The following is a 15,520-nucleotide window of genomic DNA, read 5'->3' as shown; positions in this document are numbered from 1 at the left end:
CTCCCCCACTCTGCTGCCATAACTTAGGCAGAAACCCCACGTTTTTTTCCTTTCAAGCCCTCTCTGGTCAAACAAAGCACAAGTATGGAATGAGCATCCCTATATAACGTGCCTCAACCCCAATCTTGGACGAACACACTCCCCCATTTCCATCTCCTACATGAATGTGACACTTCCCAAATTCAGTTCAAGAGGCTCTTACTGTTAGCAGACTGAATTTTATCTCAACAATCTGGGTTGGATACAACAACAACTTGCATTTATATAGCGCCTTTAATGTAGTAAATCGTCCCAAGGCGCTTCATAGGAGCGTTAGCAAACAAAATTTGACACCGAGCCAAAGAAGAAAAAGATATTAGGACAGGTGACCAAAAGCTTGGTCAAAGAGGTAGGTTTTAAGGAGGGTCTCAAAGGAGGAGAGAGAGGTAGAGAGGCAGGGAGGTCCAGGGAGGGAATTCCAGAGCTTAGGGCCAACGCAGCTGAAGGCACGGCCGCCAATGATGGGGCAAAGGGAGTGGCGGATGCACTAGAGGCCAGAGTTGAAGGAACCCTGAGTTCTCGGAGGGTTGTAGGTCTGGAGGAGGTCAAAGAGATAGGGAGGAGCGAGGCCAGATCATAGTTTTTGTACCCAGGTTAAATCGCACTGTATATGCCCAGGTTAAGTAATAGTGTGCATGCCCAGGTTAAGTTGCAGTGTATATATGTGGGCTGTCACTGTGTATATGCCCAGATTCAGTCAGTGTATAATCACAGGTTCAGTCACTGCGTGTGTGCCCAAGTTAAATCGCAGTGTATATGCCCAGGTTAAATCGCAGTGTATATGCCCAAGTTAAATCGCAGTGTATATGCCCAGGTTAAATCGCAGTGTGAATGCCCGGGTTATATCGCAGTGTATATGCCCGGGTTAAATCGCTGTGTATATGCCCGGGTTAAATCGCAGTGTAAATGCCCAGGTTAAATCACAGTGTATATGCCCGGGTTAAATCGCAGTGTATATGCCCGGGTTAAATCGCAGTGTGAATGCCCGGGTTAAATCGCAGTGTATATGCCCGGGTTAAATCGCAGTGTGACTGCCCGGGTTATATCGCAGTATGAATGCCCGGGTTAAATCGCAGTGTATATGCCCGGGTTAAATCGCTGTGTATATGCCCGGGTTAAATCGCAGTGTATATGCCCGGGTTAAATCGCAGTGTATATGCCCGGGTTAAATCGCAGTGTATATGCCCGGGTTAAATCGCAGTTTATATGCCCGGGTTAAATCGCAGTGTAAATGCCCAGGTTAAATCGCAGTGTAAATGCCTGGGTTAAATCGCAGTGTATATGCCCGGGTTAAATCGCAGTGTATATGCCCGGGTTAAATCGCAGAGTAAATGCCCGGGTTAAATTGCAGTGTATATGCCCGGGTTAAATCGTAGTGTATATGCTCGGGTTAAATCGCAGAGTAAATGCCCGGGTTAAATCGCAGTGTATATGCCCGGGTTAAATCGCAGTGTATATGCCCGGGTTAAATCGCAGTGTATATGCCCGGGTTAAATCGCAATGTATATGCCCGGGTTAAATCGCAGTGTATATGCCCGGGTTAAATCGCAATGTATATGCCCGGGTTAAATCGCAGTGTATATGCCCGGGTTAAATCGCAGTGTATATGCCCGGGTTAAATCGCAGTGTATATGCCCGGGTTAAATCGCAGTGTACATGCCCGGGGTAAATCGCAGTGTACATGCCCGGGGTAAATCGCAGTGTATATGCCCGGGTTAAATCGCAGTGTACATGCCCGGGGTAAATCGCAGTGTATATGCCCGGGTTAAATCGCAGTGTAAATACCTGGGTTAAATCGCAGTGTATATGCCCGGGTTAAATAGCAGTGTACATGCCCAGGTTAAATCGCAGTGTATCCAGGTTAAATCGCAGTGTATATGTCCAGGCTAAATCGCAGAGTATGTACTCAGATTAAATTGTACCCGGGTTAAATCGTTCTGTAGGTGCCCAGATAAAATCGCACTGGCTGCATTCCAGGCTAAAATGGCACTCTGCATTTCCGGGTGAAATCTCGTTGTGTAAGCTAGGATTGAGTTCAGTCACGTTGCAGATACGGAATTAAATCAGACCATACATACCCGGGGGAAATCGCAGTACCATTGTGTCTTCATCTTAAGCAGAAACGCTGCGGACTGGCACGGCTGCAGTCAGCCACGGCTCTGCACCGAGCAGCTTTTGCTCTGAGAGCCCAGCCTGGAGGACACGTCCACAATCCAAACAACCAGGCACGGGAGAGGGAAACTCCTCCAATTGGACTCAGGGAGCTCGGTGTTGATATTTAAATCCAACAGAGGACACTGCTTCTTGCAGAACTTCACAGACACACAAGTGCAGAAATGCCCAGCTCTCCCCAGCATCTGTTCTCTTAAAAAAAACACACTCACAACTGCCTGATTCAATCAAACTTTGCAGTGTTGGGCCAGACGCTGCGATAGAGCCAATGGGATGATCCAACCACCGCAGGGAGGGAATCTGTGCTCAAACAGATTCCCTCCCTGCTCGGAGACAGGGCCTCCTATCCCTCCCCTTCTCACTCCCTCTCTCTCTCTTCCCCCTTGATTCCTTCCCTCTCTCTTCCTTTCTCTCTTTTTTTCTCTCTCTCTTTTCCCCCTTGTTTCTCTTTCTCTCTCTTCTCTCTCTCTCTTTCTCTATCTCTCCCCTTTGTCTCACTCTCTCTCTCCCTCTCCCCCTTGACTCTATTTTGTCTCTACTTTCTTATTTTCTCCCTGGACTCTCTTTCTGTCTCTCTTCCCCTTGACTCTCTCTCTCACCCTTGACTCTTATCTCTCTCCCTCTCCCTTTACACTCCTCTCTCTCTCTCCCCCCCCCCCCACCGCCTTGATTGTCCTCTTCCTCTCTCTGCCTCTCTCTCTCTGTCTCTGTCTCTCTCTCCCTTGACTCTCTCTCCCTTTCCCCCTCCTCTCTCTCTCTCTCTCTCCCTTGACTCTCCTCTCTCTCTCTCTCTCTCTACCTCTCCCCCTCCTCTCTCTCTCTCCCTCGACTCTCCTCTCTCTCTCTCTCGACTCTCCTCTCTCTCTCTGTCTGTCTCTTTCTCCCTCTGTCTGTCTCTCTCTCTCCCTTGACTCTCCTCCCTCTCTCTCTCTCTCTCTCTCTCCCTGGACTCTCCTCCCTCTCTCTCTCTCTCTCTCTCCCTCGACTCTCCTCTCTCTCTCTCTCTCTCCCTCGACTCTCCTCTCTCTCTCTCCCTCGACTCTCCTCTCTCTCTCTCCCTCGACTCTCCTCTCTCTCTCTGTCTGTCTCTTTCTCCCTTGATTCTCTTCTCTCTCTCTCTCTCCCTTGACTCTCCTCTCTCTCTCTCTCTCCCCTCTCTCTGTCTCTCTGTCTCTCTCTCCCTCTCCCCCTTGACTCTCCTCTCTCTCTCTCTCTCCCCCCTCTCTCTCTGTCTCTCTCTCCCTCTCTCCCTTGACTCCTCTCTCTCTCCCCCCTCTCTCTGTCTCTCTCTCCCTCGACTCTCCTCTCTCTCCCCCTCTCTCTCTGTCTCTCTCTCCCTCTCTCCCTTGACTCTCCTCTCTCTCTCTCTCTCTCCCCCTCTCTCTCTGTCTCTCTCTCCCCTCTTTCTGTCTCTCTCCCCTCTTTCTGTCTCTCTCTCCCTTGACTCTCCTCTCTCTCTCTCTCTCTACCCCCTCTCTGTCTCTCTCTCCCTCTCCCTTGACTCTCCTCTCTCTCTCTCCCCCCCTCTCTCTGTCTCTCCTCTCTCTCTCTCTCTCTCTCTCTCCCCCCCCCTCTCTCTGTCTCTCTGTCTCTCTCTCCCTTGACTCTCCTCTCTCTCTCTCTCTCTCCCCCTCTCTCTCTCCCTCCCTCTCTCCCTTGACTCTCCTCTCTCTCTCCCCCCCTCTCTCTGTCTCTCTCTCCCTCTCTCCCTTGACTCTCCTCTCTCTCTCTCTCTCTCTCTCCCCCCTCTCTCTGTCTCTCTGTCTCTCTCTCCCTTGACTCTCCTCTCTCTCTCTCTCTCCCCCCTCTCTCTCTCCCTCCCTCTCTCCCTTGACTCTCCTCTCTCTCTCTCTCCCCCCCTCTCTCTGTCTCTCTCTCCCTCTCTCCCTTGACTCTCCTCTCTCTCTCTCTCTCCCCCCCTCTCTCTGTCTCTCTCTCCCTCTCTCCCTTGACTCTCCTCTCTCTCTCTCTCTCTCTCACTCCCTAGACTCTCCTCTCTGTCTCTCTCTCTCTCCCTAGACTCTCCTCTCTCTCTCTGTCTGTCTCTCTATCTCCCTTGTCTCTCTCTCTCCCTTCACTCACTTTCTCTCTCTCTTCCTCTCCCTCTTGAAACTGTATCTCTCTCTTTCTTTCTTTCTTTCTCTCTCTCTCTCTCTCGCTGCTTTTTGGAGCATGTACTTAAGGTATTGCTTATCTGGTGAGCAGCACATTTTACTACACAGTAACCTGCCAGTTTAACCCATTCCTTTCCAATCGATCCAGTGAAGGGACAGTGGAATTTTAAACAGTGAGGCATTGGCGGGTCAAAAGTGCAGCAGTATTTAAATTTATGTCCTCTACTTTTTTGAGAAACGAAGGGGAAAGGCCGAGTCTCGGGGTAGGGGACGCCCCCAGGATCAGAAGACGTCAAGTTTGAGTTTTAAACTGTTGGTGTGTTATAGGAGGAAGAGAGGACTGAGGGAGATGAGGAGTGGCACTGCTTGGAGATCAGGGGAGACATTGTTCCCAAAATTACAGCAGAGGTCACCCGGTACCACATCGTAACTTCAGCGGGGGATTGAGGGAACTCTGAGACTCGGACACTTACGCCGTCACTCCCGGGGGGTCGGACGCTCCCGCCGTCACTCCCGGGGGGTCGGACGCTCCCGCCGTCACTCCCGGGGGGTCGGACGCTCCCGCCGTCACTCCCGGGGGGTCGGACGCTCGCGCCGTCACTCCCGGGGGGTCGGACGCTCCCGCCGTCACTCCCGGGGGGTCGGACGCTCCCGCCGTCACTCCCGGGGGGTCGGACGCTCCCGCCGTCACTCCCGGGGGGTCGGACGCTCCCGCCGTCACTCCCGGGGGGTCGGACGCTCCCGCCGTCACTCCCGGGGGGTCGGACGCTCGCGCCGTCACTCCCGGGGGGTCGGACGCTCACCCCGTCACTCCGGGGGGTCGGACGCTCACCCCGTCACTCCCGGGGGTCGGACGCTCACCCCGTCACTCCGGGGGGTCGGACGCTCGCCCCGTCACTCCCGGGGGTCGGACGCTCGCGCCGTCACTCCCGGGGGGTCGGACGCTCGCGCCGTCACTCCCGGGGGTCGGACGCTCACGCAGTCACTCTGACGATCGGACGCTTAAACCAGCGCCTCGTCCCTCCCTATCTCTGTAACCTCCTCCAGCCCTAAAACCCTCCGAGATCTCTGCGCTCCTCAAATTCTAGCCTTTTACGCATCCCTGATTTTCATCGTTCCACCATTGGCAGTCGGGCCTTCAGCTGCCTCGGCCCTAAGTTCTGGAATTCCCTCCCTAAACCTCTCTACCTCTCTCTCTCTCTCCTCCTTTTTAAGACGCTCCTTAAAACCTCCCTCTTTGACCAAGCTTTTGGCCACCCGTCCTTAATATCTCCTTACGTGGCTCGGTGTCACATTTTTTCTGATTACGCTCCTGTGAAGCGCCTTGGGACGATTTTACTACATTAAAGGCGCTATATAAATGCGAGTTGTTGTTGTTGTCGTCTCCTGTCTGAGCCACAGTGGGAGACCCGGGAGTGGGGGGCAAATCCCCATGAAGATTTCAGCGCTGATGAGTAAGAAGGCCGTGCTGAAGACGCGGGGAGGCGGTAGGCAACTCGAGGCGAGCATCCAGAGCAAGAGAGGAAAATATTGGCTAAAAAGGCCTTTGTCACAGGGCCCGAGACCTGTGCAAGTGTCACCAGTGACAGGAAACGCCTCGCCACATAGCCAGTTGCCTCTCTCTCGCCGAGAAAATTGATAAAAAAAGGGCCAGTGCGAGGGCCTGTTTTTAGCTGGTCTCGGGGGCCGCTGGTTCTAACAGGGCCCGGTGGTTAATTCGGCCTGCAGTTTGCTCCGCCAGGCCTGGACTTCCAATGGCACTAGTGCAGCTCTGGGGCGGTAAACACAGCCTAAGTGATGCCGAGCTAGCAATCTAGAAGCCGGAGGAGACTCCAGCTCTGTCTTATGGTGCAGCGGAATGAGGCGACAGGCTGCAAACTGCACAAGGGGAGGCCTACCAGCGATCTATGACTGAGACACGCGTGTCCCAGCCGTGGCTCGGCGGGCAGCAGGCTCTCGCCTCCGACTCAGAAGGTCACGGGTCTCGTGACCCACTCCAGAGTCCTGTGGCACAAAATCTAGGCCGACGCTCCCAGCGCCAGTGCCGAGGGAGGTGCCGCGCTGTCGGAGGTGCCGTCTTTCGGACGAGACGTTAAACCAAAGCCCCGTCTGCCCCTCTCAACACCATTTCGAAGAAGAGCAGGGGGGGGGGGGCGGAGGGTTCTCCCCAGTGTCACGGGGCCCAATATTTATCCCGCAACCAACGTCATTAAGAACAGATTATCCGGTCGTTACCACGTTGCCGTTTGTGGGATCTTGCTGTGCGCAAAATGGCGGCCACGTCTCCCTGCATTACAACAGTGACTACACTTCAAAAAAAAAAGTACCTCGTCGGCTGTAAAAGCGCTTTGGGGTGCCCTGAGGTCGTGAAAGGAGCTACAGAAATATTCGCGGGCCACCCGCCTGAATCGCAGTGCGTGAGGACTCGGGGATGAAAGGGTTAAGCTATCTGAGCAATGCACCTATTCAGTCTGTGACCGCACCCCAGTGATAAGGGCTCGTCGGCCGCTCCTGAGCTGTGGACGCTGAGGAGGGCCCCCGCCCTGTGTGAGTTATACATTAACAACCTGTGGTTGACAATCAGTGAGGGTGGGAGTGGGACTAACAATAAGAAGGAAAGAAAGACTGATGGGGGTGGGGAGAAGCTCCCAATATTTCAGAGGGGGTTGGGTTGCTTTGCGCGTTGGAGGCGGAGGGGAGGCCTCGATGAGCCCGCCTGCAGTTGTGTTTTTGTACTGATTTTGACACAGAGCAAGAAGGAAAGATCTCCAGCTGTAGCACACGCCCACTCCTGACCGCAGTGTCTGCTTCAAGTTTTTGCTGTGGGCTACGCTGCGCCTCCCAGGAGCTGGCTGCCCAGCCCCACAGTCAACCCAACCAGATTTAAGCATTGTCAGTGTTTCTGTACAAACCTGATGCTCTGTACCTTCGCTCACTGCCAAACTAAAGCCCTCAACTATGGCCCAGAATTCGGTGTTTGTGTTATGGGCAGGCAAATGATTAATGAGCCTGTATGGCGTTGCTCTCCCTGCTGTTGTATCACACGCGCTAACCCGTTTATAAACAGCTTAACATCTCTCGTCTTTCTCCGCCCATTGTGCCAATGGCAGTTTCTATCCTCTGTCCTTTTGGGCCCATATACTGGATGGAGACTGAGCCGGCCGGCTGCCTGAACCTGATGGATTGGCAGGCCCAGGGGTCGGATAGAGAGGGAGGCACACTGAGATTCCCTTTGCAGGAGGTCTTGACATCGCCACCTTTGGAGGCCCTGCCGTGTCTGAAGGGCGAGGCCTGGTTGCCAGGCGAAAAGCCCGAGGGGGCAGGCCCGAGGGAGCGGACGGGAAGAATGTGTCGAGGGTCATATTCCGCCAACCCTGAGACATCCTGAGTTTGGAGGCCAAATGGACTGATCTGGCTGCGAGTTCAGGAGTGCAGAGGCCTCAGTTGAAAAGTTTTGACAGTTCCTGACCTTGACGCAGCCCCACACCTCAAGCCGAGTTCGCTCGGAGAATGGAAACCTGAGCTGCTGAGGCAGGGAGGGAGGAATGTAATTCGAATCCTTCTTTAAGAAAGTTTACTGACTCCGAGAACACACCAATCCCCGTTCTGCTGAGTCGTCACGGCCTGCTCTGGCTGGGGGGATGGGAAAGCTTCAGGCTCAAGACAGTGGGGGAAGACACCAGGGAATCCTCTGACAAGGCCTGACACACACCTCCTGCTATGTCCCCACCTTAGACGTCGTCACGGCAACAGCATTTTCAGAGGAGCCGCGTACACAAGGATATATATCATTTTTTTTTTTACGGATAGGAAACTTTAAGCAACACAGGGAGGTGCTCAGAAGGTAAGGGCTCGTCAATGAGAAACAAAAGAAAGACTTGCATTTGTATAACGCCTTTCATAGAATCATAGAAAGTTATGGCACAGAAGGAGGCCATTCGGCCCATTCGTGACCTCAGGATGTCCCAAAGCGCCAATGAAGAGCTTTTTGGAGTGTACTCGCTGTTGCGATGTGTGAGAATGCGGCAGCCAATTTGCGCACAGCAAGATCCCACGGACAGCAATGAGATAAATGGTGATCATCTGTTTTTTTTAAGTGATGTTGGTTGAGGGGTAAATATTTTCCCGCACACCCTGCTCTTCTTCGAAGAGGGCCCTGGGATCTTTTACGGCCACCTGAGAGGGCAGACGGGGCCTCGGTTTAATATCTCATCTGAAAGACGGCACCTCCGACAGTGCAGCACTCCCTCAGCACTGCACTGGGGAGTGTCGGCCTGGATTTTGCGCTCGACAAAAGTCTGGAGTGGGACTTGAACCCACAATCTTCTGACTCAGGGGAAAGAGCGTTACTCACTGAGCCACTGCTGACGCGGTTCACGATGCCTTTACACCTCTGCTTTCTGTCCCTGTGGGTCTGGAAACACCGCATTAAAGCAAACTTCTCCGAAAAAAAAAAACAGCTTGACCTTTCTTAGCTTGTTACCAAATACGGCCCTCCGAATCAGCCCTATTTTTAACCTCCATCATGCACCGTCCCGCCTCAGCATCAGCCGTCTAGTCCAGTTAGACACGCTGCTGTCCCCCGGTGACTGATTAGCTAAGTAATCGTCTTACCAAGTGACTCTTTACATCCGGTGATGCAACAGCACACGGGCGTGATCATCACCGTTCAGTCAGCAGTGCTGCGGAGAAAGTAATCAACCAACATTTGTGGAGGGGGTTCCCCCCAAGGTTTCGTTGGTAAATGCACAGCTGAGCCACACAGGCCAGGAAAGTCCCACTGACCCTTCCAACATAAAGTACAGGCTGTTCGTATTGAATGTGACGCTGACACCAACAACATGCAACACACAGACACTGTTATATAATGTACACTAACTCAGTTACTATACGTGTACACAGATACTGTTAGCACTGAATATACACTGACCCTTTTATTGTACCATACTGTTCATATCTGGTGTACCCTAATATATAATACATTTTGAACAGTTAGCATATACACTGACCCTGTTAACGTACAGTACAGGCTGATCGTAAGAACATAAGAAATAGGAGCAGGAGTAGGCCATTCGGCCCCTCGAGCCTGCTCCGCCATTCAATAAGATCATGGCTGATCTTCGACCTCAACTCCACTTTCCCGCCCGATCCCCATATCCCTTCATTCCCCTAGAGTCCAAAAATCTATCTCAGCCTGGAATATACTCAATGACTCAGCATCCACAGCCCTCTGGAGTAGAGAATTCCAAAGATTCACAACCCTCTGAGTGAAGAAATTCCTCCTCATCTCAGTCTTGAATGGCCGACCCCTTATCCTGAGACTATGCCCCCTAGTTCTAGACTCTCCAGCCAGGGGAAACAACCTCTCAGCATCTACCCTGTCGAGCCCCCTCAGAATCTTATATGTTTCAATGAGATCACCTCTCATTCTTCTAAACTCCAGAGAGTATAGGCCCATTCTACTCAACCTCTCCTCATAGGACAACCCTCTCATCCCAGGAATTAATCCAGTTGCACCACCTCTAAGGTAAGTATATCCTACCTTAGATAAGGAGACTAAAACTGTACACAGTACTCCAGGTGAGTATTGAATATACACTGACGATTTATTGTACCATACATATACCTATCTGGTGTACCCGAAAATATAATATATTTTGAAATGTTTGTTGACCCTGTTAGCATATACCATACACCGACTGCAACAACATGCAACACACAGACATTAGTATATATAATGTGCACTGCCTCAGTTACTATAAGTATACACAAATCCTGTTAGCATATAATATACACTGATCCTATCGTCATACAATACAGACTAACCCCGATTCTGTTGGCATATATGGACCTTATTAGCATAAATGCACACGGTTTATAATATACACTGAAACTAATATCATACAACACGCCATGACAACATCTCATCTGGAAAGACAGTACAGCACTCCCTCGGCACTGCACTGGGAATGCCAGCCTAGATTACATGCTCCAAGTCCCTGGAGTGGGTCTTGAACCCACAACCTTCGGACTCAGAAGGCAAGAGTGCTGCCCACTGAGCCATCAACCGAAAACAAACGACTCGACCGAAGCCGTTGCCCACCTACCCAGTCGAAGTCGCAGTACCACCGTGTCGTCGTCCCGCTGTATCCTCTCGAGACCCTCCAGAACCCCAGTAAGCCGCAGATCCTGACGCTGCCCTCGTCCTCGTCCATCGGTATCCGGGCAGCCGCTCCCTGCCAGCCCGTTCCTCATGTGTCCCGGACCGAGCAACCATCGACTGCTGAGTCAAACAGGAGTGCCCTGGGGCTCCAGGCCTGTTGCCGTGGAGGTAACGAAAGGGTGCTCTCAAGCCCCAGTGATTTTACAGTCCTCGAAGCAAAGTGAGGCTTGGCAGAACTGAAACCGGGCACCACTGAGATTAACCTGTCAGATGGGCATTGTTTTGAAATCTAATTTAAGGCTTTCTGCTTTCCTTGTGCTGCGGGAACCTTTAAACGCAGGAGCGACCTAGGCAGGCAGGAATCTTTGTTCCAACTGTTCATACTGGCCTCAGAGAATTCAGTCAGCAGCTCAAGTGGAGTCTTGAACACTGATCGGAGGCAACCTGCCACGAGAGGTCCTCCCGGCAGCTGTCGGGCTGCCTGGGGGCGACGGAGTGTTCACCCCCTTGGCCTGGGCCCAGTGCAAACTGGAGTCTGAGTGAAGAAGCAGCCAGGCAGGTCGGTGCTGGCAAAACAAGAAAAACAGGAACTGCCTGGTAAGGCAGGGAAGGAAGTCGGCATCGGGTTTGAGAGAGGCCACCGTGACTCCGGATTCTGGGGCCCAGCACCTGCGGGTTCCAGTCGAAGGTCGCCAACTTTCCCAGGTGGCGAATTAAAAGCCTAATCTCCAGGTCACCGCTGCCAGAAAACCCAGAGAGAAAAATCATCAGTTCAACAAAAAAATGACGTGTGTTTTTTTTAAAATTTTCTTTGAACTGTTTTGTTTATTGGTTATTAAAAATTCTGGAGATGAGGGGGGACAATAAAAAAGGCTGTTCGACTGTACAGATTTCAATACAACTTTACAGGGTCCCGTTCCATACTCTGAGAATCTGACCCCAGTCAGGAGTGTGAACTGAAACCCTTTCAGTAATAAAACCACGTTTCTTGTCGATGAGATTAAACTGTTGCGTCTGACCCTGTACCTGATCTCCGAGCAGACCGGGGCGGTGGGGGGGGGGAGGAAGGCGCAGGTGGGCATGAAGCGGACTGAGGGTCTCCTCATTTAACCACGTACGGCCGAGGCAGGGCCGATTTTAACCCCTGTCCACTCGGTGGAGTCCAGACGTGCGGGCGGGCGGGTAAAATCTGCCCGCGGGGCTCACCCGCCAGCGTCCCACTCCCGCCCCCGCAGGCTGCGATTTTAACCCGCAATCTTCCGAGCGGGCGAGAGGGACACCTATCTGGAACCAGCGGGGTCCTTCTTTTAGGTCGGGCTCTGAAGGCAAGCCTGACTAAACTTGAGGAACGTGAATGTGCATGTGCTGTAGGAAGCTGCTCCACTTGTTAGGGGCATAGGTGCAGCAGGTGATCAAGAAGGCCAATGGAATGTTGGCTTTTATTGCTAGGGGATAGAATATAAAAACAGGGAGGTATTGCTGCAGTTATATAAGGTATTGGTGAGACCGCACCTGGAATACTGCATACAGTTTTGGTCTCCATACTTAAGAAAAGACATACTTGCTCTCGAGGCAGTACAAAGAAGGTTCACTCGGCTAATCCCGGGGATGAGGGGGCGGACATATGAGGAGAGGTTGAGTAGATTGGGACTCTACTCATTGGAGTTCAGAAGAATGAGAGGCGATCTTATTGAAACATATAAGATTGTGAAGGGGCTTGATCGGGTGGATGTGGTAAGGATGTTCCCAAGGATGGGTGAAACTAGAACTAGGGGGCATAATCTTAGAATAAGGGGCTGCTCTTTCAAAACTGAGATGAGGAGAAACTTCTTCACTCAGAGGGTAGTAGGTCTGTGGAATTTGCTGCCCCAGGAAGCTGTGGAAGCTACATCATTAAATAAATTTAAAACAGAAATAGACAGTTTCCTAGAAGTAAAGGGAATTAGGGGTTACGGGGAGCGGGCAGGAAATTGGACATGAATTTAGATTTGAGGTTAGGATCAGATGAGCCATGATCTTATTGAATGGCGGAGCAGGCTCGAGGGGCCGATTGGCCTACTCCTGCTCCTATTTCTTATGTTCTTATGTTCATAGGAACTGGAGGAGGCCATTCAGCCCCTCGAGCCTGTTCTGCCATTCATTTTGATCATGGCTGATCTGTACCTTAACTCCATCTACCCTTCTTGGTTCCATAACCCTTAATCCCCTGGCCTAACAAAAATCTATCAATCTCAGTTTTGAAATTTCCAATTGACCCCCAGTCTCAACAGCTTTTTGGGAGAAGAGAGGTCCAGATTTCCTCTCCCCTTTGTGTGAAGAAGTGCTTCCTGACATCACCCCTGAACGGCCGAGCTCTAATTTTAAGGTTATGCCCCCTTGTTCTCCCATCAGAGGAAATAGTTTCTCTCTATCTACCCTATCAAATCTTTTAATCATCTTATTTGATTCTGGCTGCGATATTTATGGTAACATGCAATAGGCAATTAATTAATACCTATCTCCCTCTGTATCCACTATATCTAAATTATTAAATATTGAATGAAGATCATTCATTATTCAGTGGGCAAGATAAAGCAACTTTACATTCTGTTTAATTATTTATACAATCTTCTTGGATGATAAATAAAAACATAAACGTTGCAGATTAAAGGAACGCACCAGAATTGCAAAAATCAGAATCCTTACGAATTTATCGAGGGAGAGTTTAAGTAACTAATTGATTTTGTTTGCCGTGGCTCAGTGGTAGCACTCCCGCCTCTGAGTCAGCAGGTTAAGAGCACAAAATCCAGGCTGGCACTCCCAATGCCAATACTGAGGGAGTGCTGCACTGTCGGAGGTGCCGTCTTTCGGATGAGACGTTAAACCGAGGCCCCGTCTGCCCCTCTCAGGTGGACGTAAAAGATCCCACGGCCACTATTTGGAAGAAGAGCAGGGGAGTTCTCTCCGGTGTCCTGGCCAATATTTAACCAACATCGCTAAAAGAACAGACTATCTGGTCGTTATCGCATTGCTGTTTGCGGGAGCTTGCTGTGCGCAAATTGGCTGTCGCGTTTCCCTATGTACTTAATTGGCTGTAAAGCACAGTGGGACGTCTTGAGGTTGTGAAAGGCGCTATATAAATGCAAGTCTTTCTTTCTTTCCACTCCTTTCCAAGTGACAGAGTGGGCACAGTGTCAATGGGGGACAAGATTGGCGGCCGACAAAAAGTGACAGCGAATCGGCAGCCCGTTTTACATCCCCGCCCGGTTTCAACAGGGAAAGAAAAGCAGGCATATTGCCATCGCTCGTATTGCGCTACGGCCAAAGGCCGATTGTACTTCCAACGTCTAGATCAGGCCAAGCTGCAATGGCGGCTGAATCGCCACGGTTACGGGAGGCTGTTCGTTTTTTTTCCAAAGGGTGCGACTTCACATTTTCTTCCTGATCAGCAACAATTCAGGAACAGAAGGAAAGAGAAAATGGGAAAAAGAAAAGCCGAGAGTTGGCAGCAGCCAACGGTGAACAGTAACGCTGACGGAAACCTCTATCGAGTGAAATGGAAGGTAATTAAAGGAAGCTGTTCGGGCCCTGGTTCCAGGGACTGCTTAGTTGGTAAAAACAGAACAAGATGATGCAATTGTGCTAATTAGGAAGTCCGTCCTGTGTGGGAACCGTTAAAGGGGAAGACACAAATTCAGAGAATAAGAATGATAGATTCCAGCCAGTAACTCCCTCCCAGGTATCCATTATTCTATAGATAAACCACCTGAACCCCTCGATTAGATTCCAGTCTGTAACACACTCCCGGGTATCCATTATTCTGTACATAAACCACCTGAACCCCTCGATTAGATTCCAGACTGTAACTCACTCCCGGGTATCCACTATTCTATACATAAACCATCTGAACCCCTCGATTAGATTCCAGCCTGTAACTCACTCCCGGGTATCCATTATTCTATATATAAACCATCTGAACCCCTCGATTAGATTCCAGACTGTAACTCACTCCCGGGTATCCACTATTCTATACATAAACCATCTGAACCCCTCGATTAGATTCCAGCCTGTAACTCACTCCCGGGTATCCATTATTCTATATATAAACCATCTGAACCCCTCGATTAGATTCCAGACTGTAACTCACTCCCGGGTATCCACTATTCTATACATAAACCATCTGAACCCCTCGATTAGATTCCAGTCTGTAACTCACTCCCAGGTATCCATTATTCTATATATAAACCATCTGAACCCCTCGATTAGATTCCAGCCTGTAACTCACTCCCGGGTATCCATTATTCTATATATAAACCATCTGAACCCCTCGATTAGATTCCAGTCTGTAACTCACTCCCAGGTATCCATTATTCTATATATAAACCATCTGAACCCCTCGATTAGATTCCAGTCTGTAACTCACTCCCGGGTATCCATTATTCTATATATAAACCATCTGAACCCCTCGATTAGATTCCAGTCTGTAATTCAATCTCAGATATCTATTTAAATATAAGATAGTCACCAATAAATCCACGAGGGAATTCAGTCGAACTTTCTTTACCCGAAGAGTGGTAAGAATGTGGAACGCGCTACCATAAGGAGTATAATCGCCAGCATAGACCAGTTGGGCCGAATGGCCTGTTTCTGTGCTGTGGATGCTATGTAATTCTCTCAGTAATAAGCGAGTGTCTATGGATGTTATTTGCATGGACTTCCAGGAGGCATTCAATAAGGTTCCACACAAGAGATCTGCACTGGGGCCTCAGCTTTTCACTATATTTATAAATGACTTGGATGAAGGAATAAAGAGCCATATGTCCAAGTTTGCTGATGGCAGTAAGCTGGGTGGCACAGCAAACAGTGTAGATGGAAGCAGATGGAAGCAAAGGGACAATGATAGATTGAGTGGGCAAAACTGTGGCAGATGGAGTTCAAAGTGGGAAAGTGTGAGGTCATTCACTTTGGACCTAAGAAAGATCGATCAGAGTATTTTCTAAATGGTGAGAAGCTAGGAGGAGCAGAGAGATTTAAGATGTACGGAAATAACTAC

The 15,520-nt window shown here is 50.5% G+C and overlaps 1 protein-coding gene and 1 long non-coding RNA gene across 8 annotated transcripts in view; one reads left to right on the top strand and one right to left on the bottom strand.

The window, feature by feature from the left end:
- The window catches only part of LOC137305246 (ral guanine nucleotide dissociation stimulator-like), a 137,628-nt gene that overhangs the window by 77,164 nt on the left and 44,944 nt on the right, over window positions 1-15,520 (bottom strand). The window contains exon 1 of one of the 3 annotated variants that reach the window (XM_067974092.1): window positions 10,433-11,117. The exons of 1 other annotated variant lie outside the window; for it this stretch is intronic. In XM_067974092.1, the coding sequence (XP_067830193.1) occupies window positions 10,433-10,540 (108 nt within the window). In that variant the 5' untranslated portion in view covers window positions 10,541-11,117. Of the gene's footprint in view, window positions 1-2,117; window positions 2,840-10,432; window positions 11,118-15,520 lie in introns of those variants that run through there. One more of the 3 variants, XM_067974093.1, reaches the window with a different exon arrangement.
- Window positions 7,718-15,520, top strand: part of LOC137305248 (uncharacterized) — a 47,357-nt gene continuing 39,554 nt past the window's right edge. For 4 of the 5 annotated variants that reach the window (XR_010958691.1, XR_010958693.1, XR_010958689.1 and 1 more), the window contains exon 1: window positions 7,718-8,169. This is a non-coding gene — a long non-coding RNA (uncharacterized lncRNA). Of the gene's footprint in view, window positions 8,170-13,648; window positions 14,031-15,520 lie in introns of those variants that run through there. The other variant, XR_010958692.1, reaches the window with a different exon arrangement.

Source organism: Heptranchias perlo, chromosome 39, assembly GCF_035084215.1.
Source record: "Heptranchias perlo isolate sHepPer1 chromosome 39, sHepPer1.hap1, whole genome shotgun sequence".
In the NCBI taxonomy this organism is placed as follows: domain Eukaryota; kingdom Metazoa; phylum Chordata; class Chondrichthyes; order Hexanchiformes; family Hexanchidae; genus Heptranchias; species Heptranchias perlo.
Note: the sequence above shows the minus strand (reverse complement) of the source record. Positions and strands in the feature narration are given on the sequence as shown.